This window comes from Protopterus annectens, chromosome 2.part1 (assembly GCF_019279795.1).
Source record: "Protopterus annectens isolate FY-2018-M chromosome 2.part1, PAN1.0, whole genome shotgun sequence".
Taxonomy (NCBI): Eukaryota; Metazoa; Chordata; order Ceratodontiformes; family Protopteridae; genus Protopterus; species Protopterus annectens.
Window position 1 is genome coordinate 572,586,617 of NC_056729.1, and position 20,582 is coordinate 572,607,198.

Below are 20,582 nucleotides of genomic sequence, written 5' to 3' on the forward strand. Positions count from 1 at the left end.
TAAGGAATACTTAGCCATAAAAAATTTGGAAGAAGATGAGAATTTAGTAATTAAGCAAGCTGATAAAGGAGGAGCTGTGGTCCTTATGAACCGGGAAGATTACATGCAATCCATAAATGTGTTATTGTGGGATGGGAACACCTTTAAGAAAATAACTTTCTTAGAAGTGAAAAAATATGTTAGTAATGTTAATATGGCTGTGTATGATTTACAACTTAGTGGTGACATACATTTAGATCTATTTAATTACTTCACAGTATCCTGATCCAAGATACCACAGTTTTATGTTATACCGAAGATACATAAGCCGCTTACAAGGCCACCAATGAGGCCAATAGTATCTGGCAAAGGATGGGTGATGGAGCCCATCTCAATTTACTTACAGAAGAAATTAAGGTATTTTTTGACAGAGTACCCATGCGTACTTAAAGATATCACAGATTTTATTACAAAATTGCTAAAATAGTTTGACACAATAGAACATGCAGAACTGGTTGAGGGCGGTTATCTTTTTGTAACATTAGATATCATGTCATTTTTTACTGTTATCCCCAACCATTATGGTATAGATGCAATAAGAGAGTTTTTGAATAATAAGCATGTGATGCCCTCTAGACGTGTAGAGAATATATGTTTGCTTTTAGATTTAGTCCTAACTAAGAATGTGTTCCTATTTAATAGTGAACCATACTTACAGTTGACAGGGGTATTAATGGGAACATCCGTCGCTAATACTTATGCAAAACTTGTACTCCTTCAGTGGGAGAGTAAATATATACGTAGCGATTTGAATGTTCTTAACAAGAAAGTATGCTTATATCAACGTTTTGTGGATGACTGTTTTATTTGGAAAGGGACAGATGAGGAATTGCACAGTTATGTAAATTATTTGAATAACACGACAGAATTTCTAAGATGTAAAGTGGAATTCTCTAGGAGTAGTGCTACATTCCTAGATGTCCATCTAGAAATGAAACAGGGCGTTATAGAAACAAGCATCCCATAAGAAGGAAGTACATGCTAGGCGATATATACACAGACACAGTATACATGCCCCCCATATATTCAGGGGAATAATGAGGGCAAAATTTAGTAGCGCTAGTAGATTAAATACAGAAGAACCCATATTTTTTATAAACAGTTAGAAGATATGAGGGCAGATTTTCTGGATAGTGGGTATGATAAAGGCCAAGTTTTACAAATAAGTGAAGAAGTAAAGGAAGATAGAATTACATCCTTGAGGCCAATCTTTAGTGCTATTCAACAACAGACTAGTCCATTGATAAAATCTATGCCAAGTAAAGATACAGTTAGGTATATTACAACCTATAATGTTAGGACACAAACAGTTAAAAATATTATAGAAAAAAAATGGCCGATTTTAATGGCTTCACCTGTACTTAGAAATATCTTGGATATGAAACCATATTTCTCTTATAAGAATATGAGAAATTTGAAAAGTAAATTATGTTATAAAGATTTTAAACCCATATCTAAGCGATGGTCAGAAATGAGAACAGGTACTTTTAGTTGTATGAGTTGTACTTGATGTAGTGATATACTTTGGAAGGATAGTGACTCTTTTATACATCCCTCCTCATGCAAATGTTACACATTTAATTTGACAGCAAATTGTAATAGTATGAATGCAGTTTACTTAGTAACCTGTGGCCAATGCCCCTCTTTTTATGTAGGCAAGACCACAGGAAAACTTAAGGAATGCATTATAAAACACAAATCTGATATAAGGAGAAACAGTGACAAGAATGCATTAAGTAGACACATTATGTGTACACATGCCTGTCATAACTTTAAGTTTAGGGTTATGGAGATGGCCTATAAGGACATTGGGGGGGGGGGGGGTGATATAAATAATTTGTTAGAAAGTAAGGAATATGGTTGGATATTGAGGCTAGGAGGTGATATTGAACCTGGCCTCAACACTGCTGTCACTCTTAAACCTGTGCTAGTGAAACTGCAACAAAGTAAACGTTGATGTGTTTTTTAAAAATGTTATTTAAATAAGGTTTATTTTGTTTCAATAGGTTCAATAGGTAATATACAGCCAAACTGGAGGCTAAGCTCTCTCAACCCAAGACTGGATCAGACAGTCAAGAGAAGAAGGGAAATACTGGCATCACACCACCAGTCTCACATAGACCCATTAAACCAGCACCGGCAAAAAACACACATAAATACACAAAAACATACTCAGAGGCTCTAAATAAAAATCTGCAAAAGCAACAGAGCCCTCCAAAGCAGACATCCAAGCAACTTCCACCCCCCAACTCAAACCATGAAACACATACTTCACAAAACCAGTGTGCCATGCAATCACAGCCCTCAAGGCAAAATAACATACCCAACATACTAGTAATGGATGACTCTATAGTCAAGCACACTGATGTCCCACTTACTAGGCTGAATAAGGAGAAGGTTACTGTTAGCTGCCTGTCGTGTGCCAGGATCCACCACATAACACAAGCAACTCAGGTCAATCCAGAACAAGTACAAATATAACTCTGTCATTGTCCATGTTGGTGTGAATGACCTAAGCCGTACCTCCCTGGACTACATGAAAAGAGACATGGAAGAGCTCTCTGATCACGTAGCCCAGGCCGGTTATAACCCTGACCCTGAGTAGCATCCTGCCCTCACCAAGAATTATACCACGGTATAAAGAAAAAATGATCAATTTCAACAATTGGCTAAGTTTCTGCTGTCATTCATAGGGGATCCAGTGTCTGTCTGCCTGGGATGACATGCTCGACAAGCAACGCTGCTTCGCTAGAGACGGCTTGCACCTGTCACCCTTAGGCTTTCGAATACTGGCCAAGGCTCTTGCCACCCCCCCATAGTGCCTTTTTTAGGCAAGTCTCAAAAGACAAACCTACCATCGTAAATAACACAAGTAACAAAAATCTGAGGGTAATACTACTCATTGCCAGAAGTTTAAGCCTCTAAATGCATGCACTCGAAGCACTCATCAGTATGGAGAAAATTGATATATGTGCAGTAACAGAAACCTGGTTTAAGGCTCCAGAGAGCACCCCAGCACTACCAGGCTACAACTCATACCATACATTTCGGCCACAGAACCCAGACCGAAATACAGACGGTGGGGGAGTATCCATATTCATCAAGGATACCCACACCTCCAGGTTAGTGGCACAGCACGATGCTTCAGAGATTATCCACGTTCATGTAACAATGGGCAAAATTGCAGTTCAAATTGTAGCTTGCTGCAGATCACCCTACATGTCCCAGGACCCCCATTCCACATTTCTGGAAACACTCTGTAACATAAAGGTCCTACCAAACACCCTACTATTGGGTGATTTCAACTACCCAAACATTAACTGGGAGAACTACTCAAGTACTAACTCCCTTGCCCAGCATTTCCTAGAATTTATAAACTCAAATGCCCTGGAACAACTGGTCAATGCTCCCACTAGAGGTGACAACATATTGGACCTGGTCATCACCAATATGGGTAACTGTTGTTCCACACCAGAAGTCAACCCACTTGCTGGTTAGATCTGACCATAAACAAATCACTTTGGATATCCACATTCCGCCCTCACCCCCGGAAAAGGAAACCACTGTGAAAAACTTTTCAAAAACTTCACGTTACTTAAGACGGAGGTGGAAAGTTTCAAAGCCCCCATGCTAAAGGATAATGCTGTCCAAGCTGCTAATTCCTTTACTAATGCATTCTACGGGTACCTACAAGAATGCATGAATCATGCTATCCCAAGCAAAACCAAGACTCACTCCTCCAAGAAAAGGAAACCAGTCTGGTGGACCCCTGCCATAAACAAGCTATACAATAGAAGGAGTAAAGTAGTACAGAAAAGAGTAGAATCCCAAGAAGGGAAGACATCCCTGATCAGTATCCACAAGAAACTACAATCCCTCATAAAATCGTCCAAGACGAGCTTTGAAAGGAAACTTGCCAAGGACTCCGAAGGTAACCACAAGGCATTCTTTAGCTATGTCAAGAATCTAAGTGGCAATGCTTAGATCTGCTCGGAGTTAGTGCAGAATGGCACAAAATACACTAAACCAACTGATATTGCCAACATCCTGGCAGACAGGTTCAGTGCAAACTTCACCCCCCCTCACCCCCAAAAGGGCCCATAACTATACCAGAAGAATGTAGAGCTCCTGAAATCACAGACACTCAGATTAAAATAGCCCTCTCCAAAGCCAAAAACACAGCATCAATGGGACTGGAGGATGTCCCAGACTGCATCCTACATGAGCTCAAAGACGAACTAACCCCTCACCTAAACACACTGTTCAAACTCAGTCTCTCCACAGGCTACGTACCCATAGAGCGGTGCACAGCAATGGTTATTCCACTCCACAAAGGTGGAGCCACAACAGACCTCAGGAACTATTGCCCTATAAGCCTGACTAGTTTGGTCTGCATTGCTATGGAGCGCATCATCATGGAACTCATTAACAGAGACATTGGGAACATCCAAACAATGGACCCTACCCAGTCTGGCTTTGTTAAGGGCAGATCATGCCTCCTAAACCTGGTGGACTTCATTGAGACAGTTACCAAGGCTATAGATGAGGGAAAGGTGGCACACACAGCCTACCTAGACCTCGCAAAGGCCTTCAACACCATTCCCCATTCAGCTATTACAGACAAGCTCACCAGCCTGAACATAAACCCCTATGTCACAAGATGGGTTGCCAACTGGCTCACGGACAGAACTGACATGGTGAGAGTTGTGGGAGCTAGGTCCGACTCTAAACCGGTTACAAGTGGCGTTTCCCAGGGCTCAGTCCTAGGACCCCTCTTGTTCGGCATATACTTCTCAGAGGTACAGGCAAGCACAGGAAGACTATGGCTGACCATGTTCGCAGATGACTGCAAACTAGGGGCTATAATTGACTCTCCAGCTGACACAGACATCCTCCAAAAGGGTCTCACTGAGACGGATACCTGGTGTCACAATCATGGCCTCAAGCTAAATGCCAAAATGTGCATAGTTATTCCCTTTGGAAATAACAAAGTACCCACAAACTACCACATAGGTGCTAGTCCCCTAAATACAGAAAACATAATAAGGGATCTGGGGACCCAAGTAGATAGTAATCTCTCCTTTGATAATCACATTGTCAAAGTGGTTAGAAAATCCTTCTATGTGGCCCACCTAATCACAAAAGCGTTTGCATCCAGATCAAAAGAGGTCATTGTGCCCCTCTACTCATCACTCATTAGACCCATCATAGAGTACAACGCCCCATTTGGGATGTACCTTACAAGACACCTGCAACAGCTGGAAAGACCACAGAAGTACCTCACCAAGAGGATCACTGGCCTCAAACAGATGCCCTATGCAGTTCGACTGAAGAAACTCCAGCTGTACTCGGTTGCATACCGCCTGCTCAGAGGTGATCTCTGCTTGACATACAAGGCCATGTCCAACCCAGAATTGATGGACATGCTCCACCTAAAGAAAACCTTATCCCCTTGAGCCACACGCTGTAGGGATCTAAACCTCAACACAACAATAAATAGGATGTGCTGAAAGGACACATTCCTGTCCCAGAGACTTCCCATGCTTTGAAACAAGATTCCAGTCTACATTAGGCAGACCTCCTCACTAGCACTCTTCAAGAGAAACCTTGATGAGTGGATGGGAAACAGAAAGTTTACCCCGGGGATCACTTCAGTGGATCTGCTGGACAGAGGCACGGGGAAGTAATCTAAGGGGGTGGCGAAAGCCAACACATTCTGGCTAGGCTTATAAATGCCTTCGGGCAGATAGCCTAGTACCTACCTATGAACCTATCATATCCAAGTTAGTACAAACTAATGTATATTATTATGTCCCCATTTAGCTACTTTTACAAAAAAGCTCCCCACAGCTTCTACAGTCCCAGTTTTAGTATACAGGTATAGAAAGCTTCATTGACTTTTCTTACTAACAGGGTGGTTTCCCTCTGATGTCAAGACTAACCTTATCTAGTTTACCTAAAAATACCACAACTCACATAAATAGGAGGTGAGGGGTTGTAGCTAATAATTTATTTATTTATTTTTTATTTATTAATTTATTGACATGTGCTGACCAGAAAAGTCAGTTGGGTCAGAAACCCATTTTCAGTGGAGGCCCTGGGAGAAAAGCTCCAGTAATAAAAGATATATATCTATATATATATATATATATATATATATATATGTGTGTGTGTATATATATATATATATATATATATATATATATATACTAAGAGATTGAACATTTATAAACAATGCAAATTATGAGGGTTACGTAGTAGCTAAAGGCATTGAAATAGTGTTTACAAAATTTGATGCATATATAGAATACAAAACCAAGGCACAATGTGCCAAGATTAGCAGTTGATTTAAGATAGATATATAACTGGGATAAGCCGAAAGTCCCAACAACAACGTATACAAAAAATATAATGTAGTTAGGATCAGTTGTATTGTAAATGTTGGAGAGAAGGAAAAGAGGCAGCAGTGCAACCGTAAAGTGGGAAAGAAAAAAGTGCAACACTACTGCGCAGGGTAAGTACTAGGTATACAGGATAACTTGAAGGTGGAAAATATGAAATGCAAATATGGTGAGGGAAACGTGTTACTGAATGAGTAAATGAAAAGTCAAGTGAGAAAAAGAGGAGGTGTATAATTTGGTAAAGAGGGTGGTAAGAAGACTGAATGAAATGGAGAGGGGAATTTGAAGGGAAAAAGAAAAAAAAAATTGATTAAATTTCCTATTGAAGAAATAAAACCAGTGGTTTAATCCCGAAATACAGAAAAAACATTTTTGATTAAATTTCCTATTGAACAAATAAAGCTAGTGGTTTAATCTTGAAACATATATGCCATTCCTTCACTTAAGTTTATTTTGATTAATCTTTTACATTTTTTTGAATGTTTTCATGATTATCCAAATGCTAAAAAAATATAAAATTCCTTTCATGAACTTGTAAAAACTTTAATTTGTGTGATTTCTCTATTCAAAGATTCAATTTCTATTTTTAGTCCCACCATAGAAAAATCACAGTATACATAAAATTTCAGTTGCCTGAATACCTGTTTATCAAAAAAGCAAACAAGTTATTTGATAGTCACTCTTCTCATCCACTCTGTTGACAAGCTTTAAAATTATAAGTCTTTTGGCAAAATTCCAGCCTTGGCACAGTCTTCAAAAATAAATTGTCCCATATCAGTGACCTGAACTTAAAAAAGTTTCTTTCCCAAGACCTTATGTTTGTCTGTCATGCCCAGAATATTATTTGCAGATCTTGTGTTACTGCCTCAACTGTTACAGTCTTATTAGATAGTTTAGAAGGAAAATAAGCCAATTAATTCCCTCTTTTTGACTCTTTAACCATCACCTAAAGTCTCATGAGGGTTAGATGAAAGCATTTTAAATTGCAAAAACTATAGTACTTTCAGTATAGTTCCCCATGTGATTTTTTCTCTTAGTTTATTCTATATTTATATCACCATATACATCTGTTTAAATACACTGACATAACTTTTATTTATTTTTTTTATTCCTTAGTTCTAGATTATGAAGGCAGCAGTGTCAGGGTACATTGCCAGCGAGGATGGCAATGAGAGGGTATAGTCTTGTTGTGGATAGTACCTTGAATGTGTAGTTATGCAATTATCAAATCACCTTTCTGTCTCCTGCATTTAATTGACTACAGTCTCAGTTATATTAATTACTCCCCAAATTATATCATATGCCTTCCATCTGTTCTTATTAGCCTTTGTATGCATTCGTTTTCTTTTTTATCAGGGATTTTGTATTGCTGAAAATGCGTATTGTAATATTGTGGTATTCCTCTCTGTAGAAGTATGCCAGACTTTTCAGAATTGTTAATGGAAGGAGCCATTATGGAGAGACTTTAACAATAAATGAAGTGCAATAGAAAACCTCACTTCTTCTCACATGTGAGCATACCGTCAGTATGAGTACAGAATGTTAACTTATCTGTTAAAATTCCCAGTTCACTGAAGATACCCTGAGTTTTTGCACAAATTAAAAATGGAGTGATTTTTTTCAATTTTTACAAATGCACATTGTGATATATTCATGTGACATAAGTCAGTAGAGTTGTACTTCATGTATATGACCAGCATCTCTGTCACACTGTGAAAGTTAATTATGCAGTACATCTTCACATATCAGCTGCAGTTGCCATTTACAGAAGATGGCATTAAACATTTTCCTTAACAAGCAGAGTACTAACATACCATATTGCTTGCTGTTTTTTAATTACATTTTAGATACTAATGCATCTTCGGAACAGTGTTGTAATCATATGTACACACCTTCACTCGATTCAGCAGTAGAATTCTGTTCAAAGTGTAGATTAGACTGCAGTGTCTCTGGATAAGGCAAATGATGTGAGATCATGTTTATCTGTAGATTCCATAAGGCTGTTGTGGCATTAAACAAAAGTATGCAATAAGTTGTATAGCAGGTCAAATGTAAATGAAGCACGATTGAACCTGTAGAAGCTCCTGAGAATGAAAGTCTATATTGGTAAAATAGTTATATTCCAAAAAAAAAATCTAAGTCACTTAAAATAATTGTTATATTTTCTGCAGGGATATTGCTGTAAGAAATATATTAGTAGCATCATACGAATGTGTTAAACTAGGCGATTTTGGCCTGTCACGGTATATAGAAGATGAGGAATATTACAAAGGTAAGTTTGCAATACCATTATTTATAAAATGCCCTTTTGCGTTCATGTTTTTTTTCTTTCTGTTTTAATTTATTGATATTTTTCTCTTGTGCTTGGAGTCTGATTATCCTGTCCTTTTTAAATATACTTTGTGTCTGATTGCTGAGCATGCTTGGCATGAATGGCTGCCAGCAAGACTAGCCATTTAGGACATCTTGTACAAATCAGGAAGTGTAGTTCTTTTTGGTATTTTGTCAGTATGAATGTACGCTGTATACGTTTCTGTTATCTGTTACCATTCACTTGCAAATTCTGTTGGGAGGCTGTGATTTTAATGAAGTAAGGATCATCAAAGCATAGCATGAAACGAACAACCTAGCATAAACCTTGGACTTTGTATTTCAGTATCTTACGATTTTGATAAGTAAGCGGTATTTGACTCTTTTCCATCTTGAAAGATAGATATAGTTTTACTTACTTACTTACTTGTATGTGCTCATTTAATTTACAGTAATTAGGCAGGAATTCATGAACTCAGTGTTGAAAGTGTTTTATTTGCCCTATACTGTCATAGGTACCCATCTCCCGATCAATACACATTCACAATCACCACTCAAGTACTATATAAAGTTCTGTTATATTTTAAGTAAAAAGCAAGTAGAGGTGTTTAATTCTTTGACCACCTCGTTGTGTTTGTGAAATAAGTGTTATGGGTTTACTTGGTGTCAATAAGTCTTCACCAGCCCTGGGGGCATGCGAGTAGCTCTGGTTGCCTTCACAGGATCTGTCCACTTGTAGTATACAGTCCAGATATGTTGTAAAAATGGTGCTAAAACTGGAATGTGGAACTCATTGCACTGCCATTTCATGTACAAACTAGCACTTTACCTATTTGTTATGTTATCTTATAAGAAAAAAAATATGATATTGCACATGACACAGTAACTTTGCTCTCAGTACCCCTCGAATATTCAGTTAAATCTTTCAACAGCTGAGGGGACTTCTTAGTAGAAATGTACTGCTCAAAAGCCTGTTGTGATATTCTGTCCTTTCAGGTGTGATTGTTCATAGAAAACCTGAATTGTTTTTATGCTGCTTATTCAGTTTGGGATTGTACTTCACATGCATGCAGATATCCTCCCATGATTCTTAGCTTGTAGTAAAGGAAGTTCCACAACTGATTATTGACATATGTTCTTCCCTTAACAGCTTCCGTTACTCGGCTTCCCATTAAATGGATGGCTCCTGAGTCGATTAACTTTCGACGCTTCACATCAGCCAGTGATGTCTGGATGTTTGGTAAGTTGTCTTGCAGCTGTGTACCATATATTTTAAAAACTGACTGCTACCTTAAAATTTTCTTTGTATTATTTGTATCATGTATGTATTTAAAAGCAGCACTATTATGAAAAAAATAAAATCATTTCTCAGTAGGCTGTAGTGATTAATGTTGATGTGATACTCCAGCCCCATGGGAAAAGGGTGTTGATGATGATGACATGTTAAGCTGATGACTATGTTTTTGCTAAACAGTGAGAAAGTAATGTGTATTTAAGGAAAGAAAAGTAAGTGAAAACACCAGAGTGAACTGATGTGTCTGTAGAATGATATGGCCTTGTAATAGCTGTCACATAGGAAATTTGTCGTTGCTAAACAAAGAGCAGAGGCTAAAAGTCATGATTTTCTCAATTTGATACCCATATTGAATAAAAATGATTGCTTTAAAACAAGTAACTAAGAAAATTCCATCTGATGGTCCTTCTGGATTCGATAATCCGAATCCCTAATTTATTCATTAGTGCAAAGGTTTCCTTAGCACTCCTCTACTTCAGGTTTACAGCTTCTGATTAACTAAAAGCACCATGCTGCACATCGGGAAAGCAGTACTAGTTAAACCTCTTCCAAAGCAGCCAAAACCAGAAAATACCTCACAACTTTGTCTGTTTTCCACTCCCCTGGAAAAAAACTGTATACATCCATCTTATGACATATATCCAAGAGTACCACTGTCTCTTCTTCAAGCAACATGGCTTTTGGACAGATATGACAGCTCTGTGGACTTTCACTGACAAATTATTGTTAAACGTGGACAAAGGCTGTCTCACAGGTACTCTCCTAATTATTCTCACTAAAGCCTTTTACCTCATTGTCCACACCGTCCTACTTCACAATGTATCAGAAGTTGGCATACATTCAGATACATGTGCTTAGTTCATTGATAGCTTAACTGTAAGACTCTTCAAGGTCAAACTACATTCTTTCATATCTGAAGCATCCCTATTTCTGAAACATATTCCTCAAGGCTCCATGTTTGCTCCCTTTGCTTTTCTCAGTTTTTATTAGAAAACTGTCAACTGACTTATATGATCCTGATTCTGTGTTTGGACATTATGGTCATAATGGCCATATTTGATGTAGCCCTTCTCATTCTGCAGTGAAAATCCAAATGAAAACTGACTTACTCTCCCTAAATATCTGGTTACTCAAACATAAACTAATGCTTAACCACACTAAAACTAAATGTGGGCTTTCTGGCACTCATCAAAAAAGTGACCAAATCTCCAAACTCTCTCAACCTGAAAGATGTTAATATGCCTATAGAAACAACATCATCCAGCAAATGTTCCAGTATCTGGCTGGATCAAACCCTTAAGATACAAATTCTTATTTCAAAACAAAGACAGAACAAAGATAATTCTCTCATCCAGGACAAAACAAATCTCTCCCTGTCTAACTACTCCAGCTAGAGGCAGCTTGAGCAGAGGAGTCTTCTGGCTCAGCTTGAATATTGCCTACCCTTTATAGCAACACCCTCCAATAAGACCACATCCACCAAAATATTGCATACTAAAAATATTGTTTATCAGAAGACCCCCTTGCATGAACACTACTGCTTCAAACACTCTAAAACAAACTGGTTACCCATTCAACAAAGTGTAGATATTTTATTAGAGTCACTTCTTTTCAAACTTCCATATCCTGAAAAATTCTCAACTGTTACTGCAAAACTTACTTCCTACAATCTAGGATGACATTCCCGATCAAATAAAAGCCTCCAGGCTCCAAAAACTGAACTTCATTGTACTGACCGTGCTTTCTCAGTTCATAGGTAGGTACTAGGCTATCTGCCCAAGGGCATTTATAAGCCTAGCCAGAGTGTGTCGGCTTTCGCCACCCCATTCATTAATTAACTGATCCTCTGTCAAGCAGAGCCAATGAAGTGATCCCAGGGGTATATTTTCTGTTACCCATCCACTCGTCAAGGTTTCTCTTGAAGAGTGTTAGTGAGGGGCTCTGCCTGATGTAATTTGGAATTTTGTTCCAAAGCATGGGGAGTTCTTGTTTCAAAGCATTGGGAAGCAGCCCCCCCCCCCAAAAGCCCTTCAGTCATACTCCAAATTCAGATCACACTTCAAAGCTCATTTCCACAATGAATCCCAATGCAGTTGCCATTTCAAGGGCTGCTTCACAAAACTACTAACATCCTGTACAAACAGCTCCTCCCTTGCTTGATTCACAAGCTCGCACATACTGTTTTTATCATATTTCTTCCAATTATTACTTAACATGTGGTATGCTATTTAGATTTCTGTCATTGCAGAGATCAAATGAATGACTGACCCCCTATAAAGCTGACCAGAAGACCCCCTAAAAAGTTGACCAGAAAATGTCAAAACACAACCAAATAAACCCCCTCAAAAAAACATGAAGCAATGTTTATGCAGGGGGATTAGCCCCCTGCACCAAAATGTACCCCCTGCTAATTGTATATATCAACTCTAATATCTCACTACAGTGGGGAAAGGGCTAAAACCCAGACCTGAATGTACCACAGGTTTGGACAACAAGCTACTGACATTTGTGAAAATTCTGACACTTTGACTAAACATGTCAGTAGCACATGCATTCAACATTCTGAGTAGTTGCAGCAATAAATTACACCCATACTGTCCACCTGTCTAATTACATACTCTGTTACTGTTTGTAACTGTCACTGATTTTGTGATTGCAATTATCTGGGCTGGGCCTGCAGCTTCTCATTTGTAATCAGGTAAACAAACAAAAATAAATAAATCAGTCAAATAAACAAACATCTGATAGCAGACATTTTGCATACATTTTCAGAAACATGGATGCCTAAACAGATTCAGATATACACAACACTGAAAAGTGACTGCTTTCAAACAGAAGTCAGAAGACAAATTAGAGACAGGATCATCTTTGCTTTGGCATTCCTGGACTGAATTCAGAAAGCTAACCATGTGGTGTACACAAACATTTCTGCATGTAGAGACAGCCCTACTGTGGTGCTTTTGCACAAAGATGTGCAGCACTGCGTTTGGCTGTCTCTGTGGCCATATGCTAATGAGATATGCTAATAAGGTATTCCAGGGCAGAAGCATATGCTAATTAGCCACGTGCTGTCCCTCAGGGCTGCATGCAGTAAGGCATTTATACAACCAAATGATTCAGAGAATCACTTGTTTGCATAAATTAGAATATCTGCTCCTGGCTGCTCATGTTAATGTCCATCCATTGTTGTAGAAGTTAGTACCAGAAGTTTAGTACCCCTGTAGTTTCAAGGGATGTGTCCGAGTGTGAATGTGTGTCCAGCAGCATGGGAGGAGGAACACGTTTTTATTAGTACCTATTGGAGTAACATTTTGATCTATCTAAGATTTCTTGATGATATTTTAATCTTTTGGAAGGGGTCTGAGATTGAGCTTAAAGAATTCATTACATATATTGGTTCAACAACTAGTTTTTTGAAATTCACTAGCCATACTTCTGTCGAAAAGATTAACTTTTTAGATATCACAATTTCATTTCAAAATGGTAAAGTAGAATCTAACATTTATCGGAAAAAAACTTACTCCAATTCATTTCTACACTTTGATAGTAGCCACCCGAACCACCAGAAAACGAATTTAGTTAAGGGCCAGATGGTGAGGCTGTCAAGATTAGTGAGCAATGAAGAGGCCTTTTTAAATGAGCTCACCATACTAAAAAATATGTTCACCGCTAGAGCTTATCCAGAGGAGTTGGTATCAAGAATTGGTAACAGTGTAAAAAGTAATAGGACAACACTATATAAACCCATTATACACTATGGATTACCATGTAAAGATGTATCTAATATCAGGAATGTTGGACATGACACTTTTATCATCCCTTTTAATGAAAAATCTCAACGCATTGTTAAAGTGATGTTTGACTCATGGAACATTATTACAGAAATCAATGTTGACTTGGGGAAAATACTTGGTAACAAGCCAAAATGTACTTTTAGTAAGGGGCGAAGTCTAAAGAATTTATTTGAGAAACCATTTAGTAATGAAATGTACACGAGATCCAAAATGTACAAATGTGGACGATGTCGTTCATGTAGGTTCATTAACAATGGACCATATTTATCTATATACAATTATGAAAAAACAATTAGATGTCCAGGAACTTGTGATTGTAATACCTCTATGGTTGTTTATGCTGCTACTTGTACAAGTTGTCAGGCCTTTTATATAGGCAAAACACACAGAAAACTAAAAACTCGTATTATTGAACACACCAGTGACATTAAGATAAAGAAAGAAACAAGTGCCTTATATATTCACAGTACGGTGTGTGTCAATTTCAAAAAATTTCTATTTTTCGTTATAGATAGAATACCACAACACAAGTTGTACAATGGGGGCGATATTAAGACCCTTTTGGAAGCCAGAGAATGTATTTGGCAACTAAGATTAAACGCCAATAAGTGGCCAGGCATCAACGAACAAGTTTCCATTACTAGTATATTGAAGTTAAAATCACAAATTATTTAGTAGTTAATGACACACACACAATGTTTCATATATATATTTATTATATTTATTATTATATTTATATTATATTTATTATATATTTATTATATATTTAATACATATATTACATACATTTTTTTACTTATACATGTTTCTCACAGCCCTTACATTTATTTATACAATTATAACATATATACACACAAAAAATAGTCACGTAGTTATACATCACCAATCTAAAGATATAATAATGTTTGTACATACATTTTTAATCATCAAAACTAATTGTTACAAATTACTCAAACTATTTTTTATTCCCATTTTTAACAAGTTTTATTCATTTTATCTACAAACTTATTAAATTTAATAATAATTGGTACAATTCAAGATGTTAACGTAACATTATATAATTAATTTATTCTTATTAAACACCATTACAACAAAATAAAATTTATTAAATTTAAATGTAAGGTTAACACACATATATCAAATTAAATCAGATTTTATTTAGTTTCATAATATTTAATATTTAATATTTAATATTTATTTTTTATCTATTACCTAATAACTACCATATATATATATATATATTACATTCAATGTTTAACTTATTGGTAAAATATTTTCATTACACTAATTCACAACTATATAAATTATTTGATATATTTTTTTGTGACACAAATACAAAAATAGACTCAAATAAATTTATACCAAATGTTTATCTCAACGTGAGGAATTGTAGTATGAACAATACATTTTTAAAAAATTTTAAAATTCTATAACAAACTGATACAAGGGTTAAACTCATGTTTAATGTCTGCACTAGCAGTTTCTCTTTAATTTATTTTAAATGTATTTCTCATTCACTGCTAACACAATACAAGCTTTAGTCAATGAGTGTTGATTAACACAATTATGTAATTAGAGTAATCATAGTAACTGTATTTAAGGGACGTTCTAGGCTAAGTTATTTTGTACTCTGATGATGCCCTGACATGGAAGGGTGAAAGCACTTAGTACTGCTATTTTATAACTTTTTACAACTGTTTTCACTGTTTTCGTTGTGGTCCAGTTTTATTCGTAATAAAGAGGATTATACATCAACTCTAGGAGTCAAGGTTCTGATTGCTGCTTTCAAACAGAAGTCAGAAGACAAATTAGAGACAGGATCATCTTTGCTTTGGCATTCCTGGACTGAATTCAGAAAGCTAACCATGTGGTGTACACAAACATTTCTGCATGTAGAGACAGCCCTACTGTGGTGCTTTTGCACAAAGATGTGCAGCACTGCGTTTGGCTGTCTCTGTGGCCATATGCTAATGAGATATGCTAATAAGGTATTCCAGGGCAGAAGCATATGCTAATTAGCCACGTGCTGTCCCTCAGGGCTGCATGCAGTAAGGCATTTATACAACCAAATGATTCAGAGAATCACTTGTTTGCATAAATTAGAATATCTGCTCCTGGCTGCTCATGTTAATGTCCATCCATTGTTGTAGAAGTTAGTACCAGAAGTTTAGTACCCCTGTAGTTTCAAGGGATGTGTCCGAGTGTGAATGTGTGTCCACTTGAGAAGTCAAGGTAGAGGGGTTAGTGAGGCTGTAGTTAGGGGTGTGTGTATTGGAGAATAGGCATGCCCACGAGTGTAATATTGTTGGGCAGGGTGTGTGCATATGTATGTATGGGATGAATGTGTGAACGTATGTGTGGTGGGGGTGGGGCTGTCATACCTGCACATGCCTGTAGACTAACAAGCAGATGTTGCAACATTGGGTTGGGGAGGTGACTAGATACCTGGTATAATTCCAAATACATCGGTCAGGGGACCACTAGCCATCAGGAATAACAATAAGTATGTGTATTGGGAGCACAAACCATCAGGGCTAATATATCATTGTGCCAGAGTAGTACTTAAACCTAAAGGGATCAGGAGGGTAAACACTAACCACCAGGGAGAACTCTTACATTTTGTGCCTTAATGACACTTGAAACATAATGGGAATTGGGAAGTGAAACACTAGACACCTAGGAAAGCGCTTACATTTTGTGCTTTAATGAGACTTAAACATAATGGGGATTAGGAGGTGAAACACTAGACACCAAGGTGAGCACTCTAACAATGTGTCTTAAAGTCACATAAAAAAAGGAAAGATGATCTGGGTTGTGGGACCAGTAGACAGTGGGATACTATAATTAGCATGCTGTAACGACACTGAAAAGGGTTCACAAATGCTGCACCTTCCCACTTACCACAGAGGATGTTAGCCCTCTGCACTACCACTAGACAGCAGGGATGTATAGTAACAAATGAATAAAATAATACCACAGCCCATAGTTCGAGATAAATGGATAGTCCTTTATTCACACTGCAATTACATGATGACTGCTTTTGAGATGATCCATGACAGCATATTTCTTGGGGTTAATTATTTTCTCTCTGCTGGAATTCACCACAGGCTTTGAAAGCAACCAATTAATAAAAGAAATAAAGTTAAATAAAATATAAAGATATTTACATCGTATAGATGGCCAATCTTGTAATATTTCAACTTAAATTTGTTAAAAATACAAACATAAAAGATTTTCCATAACTGCAATGGAAGTGGTACAAAACATTCATGTATTGTGCAGGGCTGCAAGTAGCACATCCATGCTCACTATGTACAGACGTGGCAGAGAAGTTAGTGTTCATCTGCCTATAGGGTGTGTAAATAAGAAACACCCTATAAACACAGTATTCATGCTACTGTGTGGGTTGAGGTGGTGACAGGAAAGCCACAAGACACTAGGGAGCCAGTGGGTGACATTGCAGGTTTTGCCCATTGTAGCAGTAGAGCACTGTTCTGTATGTTCTTAGCTCATTTCTCATGAATGGAGAGGACACTATATTAGCATATGTATTCATCTTAGGGTGGGAGAGGTTTAATTGAGGCTAAGTGTGTTTCTGTGTGTGTACTATACTTCTCATGTTTAGAAAATAAATAGATCTGTATGCATATAATGGTGATTAAGTAGCTCAGTTATGTTATGCAGAATATCACTTCACCATTATCACGAGACTGAGTACCAAACTTTGGGTTTTTGCACACTTATGTCTGAAGTTGGAAACCCATAAATCCCTGTCCCTGCTGCACCGTTTATACTCAAAATCAATTTGTGAAGCACACACACTGTGCAATAGAAAACTAGCTCTGTATGTTGACTCCACTAGGTATGTAGTTTTGTATGTTTTTGCACCTTTGTGAACAAGGCTCATGTATGTGCTTTGGATTGTACAAATGCTCAAAATGTTTGTGAATCATTCCCTTTGTCTTCCAAACACTACTCATCTGCATCAAAGTCTGTTTTACTGTATTGCAATAAAGGTTATTACATTGTTTTAGCAGAAGTAGATTAATCTGTGAACTACATGTTTCAGTTTATGTATAATACAGTGTTTGTATTTTTTAATACACTCCAAAACATGCGTTATATGCCCGTCATTGTTTATGATCCCTCTTCCACTGTTTGGGTACTTACTGTCTGTACTCATAGTGAAATATTCCTGTAAAGTCAGTCATCATTTGGCAAAGCTTTGGTGAAAGGGCAATGTGTTAGATTGGCCAGAACGATTTCTGATTTAGAATTTTTTAATGAGTGTTTAGTATTACACGTTGACAAAAAGAGGTTATTCAGAACAATTTGGGGTGAATATTATGGACGAAGTGAAGAAAAAAGATCAGAAGAGACGTATTGCACCCTCTTGGGCACCAGGTTGCAGGTTAGACAGATAATGAGGAGAAGGGTTTTGAGAAAGCTTTGGTGTTGCCATTTAGTACAGATTTTTATGACATTCATAGTATTATCAGTAAGCACTGGAATGTGTTTAGCCTTGCCTCAGTGATATTTACTCTCTTAGGAAAAGCACCCATAATTGTATACAAGAAAGAGGTTTCCCTGAAAGGAATGCTTGAGAGAACTACCACATCAAGGGGGAAGAGTGGTAGTTTTAAATGTGGGAGGTGCACTCAGTGTAAATATATGATTGACAAAGAACATATAAATATGAAGAATTTTGGGGTCATTAAACCCAGGAGAAAATATTTTTGCTATTCCAAAGGAGTAGTTTACATGGCACTCTGTCAGTCCTGCGACTGATTCTACATGGGGAAGACAAAAAGAGCTATCAAACAGAGAATTTATCAACACATCTATGATATAAACAACAAAAACAATAAGAATACCCTTTTTAAGCATATCAATGACCATTCATTTAAATGTTGTGTCATTGACCGTTTAGAGTTGGGGCAACGGGGGCGTCCCTTTGATGACTTTTTAGAGTTTAAAGAAATGAAATGGCAGGTTAGAATGAATGCCAGTGTATTTCCTGGCTTGAACGACAACATTTCTTTATGTCCTTTTTTAAAGCTCAAGTCTGCATACTGTATTTAATTTACAGAGAATTCATATTTATGCATGTTTTTATTTCATTTTATTTTTATTTTTTTAATATTGAAAAGCACTTGTTTAGGATATATATGACATGGGGTGTGTGTGTGTGTTAGTTGAGCACTGTCATCCAATGAAATGGCAGGTGTGTGTATTTAAATTTAAGCATTTGTGTTTTACATCATTCTGATGAAGTCTATCTTACCGAGACGAAAGCGCTCAATAAAGTTTTATACTTTTGGTACCTGTGGTGCCTGTGACTTCCATCTTCGAATTCACATTTTCCTGGTTTATTGTGGTTGTGCTTTACTGGTCTATACTCATAATGCTATATTTCTGTAAAGTCAGTCATCATTTGGCAAAAGCCACAACAAATGTTCACAGAGCAAAAACGTGTCTTTACTAGCATCCTAGTTAACAGGCAAGTAAGACAGCACAAAAATGGTGCATTCTGGTGTCCTTTCTTAGAAGCAATTACTGATATCATGTTGGAGAACTTTAGATATTTTATATGGAAGTTTGTCACTTGGTGGAATGTAGCCCAGATGAAACCACACCTCAGCTGAAAAACTTGGATAACAACTTATCTTTAAGGGGAAAGGGTTCTCCTGTCTTCCGGCATAGGAGTTCATTATATTAAGTTCAGTGGGGACGCAGGTAGCACAATTCCCTACCTGAGGGTGTAAATGGCATTGTCCTCCATTGAAGAATATTTCTGGCTGTTATGCTGAAGCCCATAAGCAGAAATGCATTTTTTTTTGCCATCTAGCACAGATCTACATTTTGTTCAGTTTATTTCTGCTTCTGCCATACAACCAAAGGGAAAAAAGTCACACAGAGACAAACCATTAAGTAAAAACTGCAAGAAAAACCCAGACAAGCTAAAGTTTTCACTGTGTGGTACCTTAAACCTCCTGTAATTGAGGCCCATGGGATATATGCGAATGACACCTTAAGGAGATCAACTGTTTCAGCTAAATGGCTTCTGAATACCCATGACGTTTACTTTTTAAATCGTGGTAAAACGTCATGAGCATTCATAAACCATTTAGCTGAAATACTTGATGTCCTTAAGGAATAATTTGCATATGTGTCCCATGGGCCTCCGTTGCAGGAGGCTTAAGGTATCACACAGTGAAAACTCTAGATTGGCTCTTTTTGCAAATTTTTCTTAACAATTGTACTGTGTGACCTTTTTACCTTTTGGTTTGGATGTTATTTGGGATATTTTAGAAGTACCTTAATGTCTATGAGCATCAGCTGAGTTTAAAGACCCTGAATTTCTAAAGAATAACCGAACAATCCATTTATGCTATGCTGATGATGCCAATAAAAAGGCTGAAACATGCATGTCCACAGCTAGTGAGATTTGGCTTTTATTAACCTGGATGTATCCATAACGACTTAAAAAGTAAAAAAGTCATGGGCATTCAAAAGCAGTTTAGGTGAAGCACTTGATGTCTTTAAGAGGTCATTTGCATATATCCCATGGGCCTCCAGTATAGAAGATTTAATGCTTCTGCCATAAAGAAATGTAGAGTGATATCTGATGCTACTGCACATCCTGTATGTGTGTTTGTATGTGCATGTGCACAGGTGTGTGTGTATGAGATCAAGGTCTCTCTTTTGTAAAGTTATATAGGAAAAGCATTATGTTAATATTTA

The 20,582-nt window shown here is 37.3% G+C and overlaps 1 protein-coding gene across 7 annotated transcripts in view; it reads left to right on the forward strand.

Annotated features, from left to right (window-relative positions):
- Positions 1 to 20,582, forward strand: part of PTK2B (protein tyrosine kinase 2 beta) — a 2,401,727-nt gene that overhangs the window by 2,172,576 nt on the left and 208,569 nt on the right. For all 7 annotated transcript variants that reach the window (XM_044062346.1, XM_044062339.1, XM_044062341.1 and 4 more), the window contains 2 exons: positions 8,612 to 8,712; positions 9,901 to 9,990. In XM_044062346.1, the coding sequence (XP_043918281.1) occupies positions 8,612 to 8,712; positions 9,901 to 9,990 (191 nt within the window). The remainder of the gene's footprint in view (positions 1 to 8,611; positions 8,713 to 9,900; positions 9,991 to 20,582) is intronic.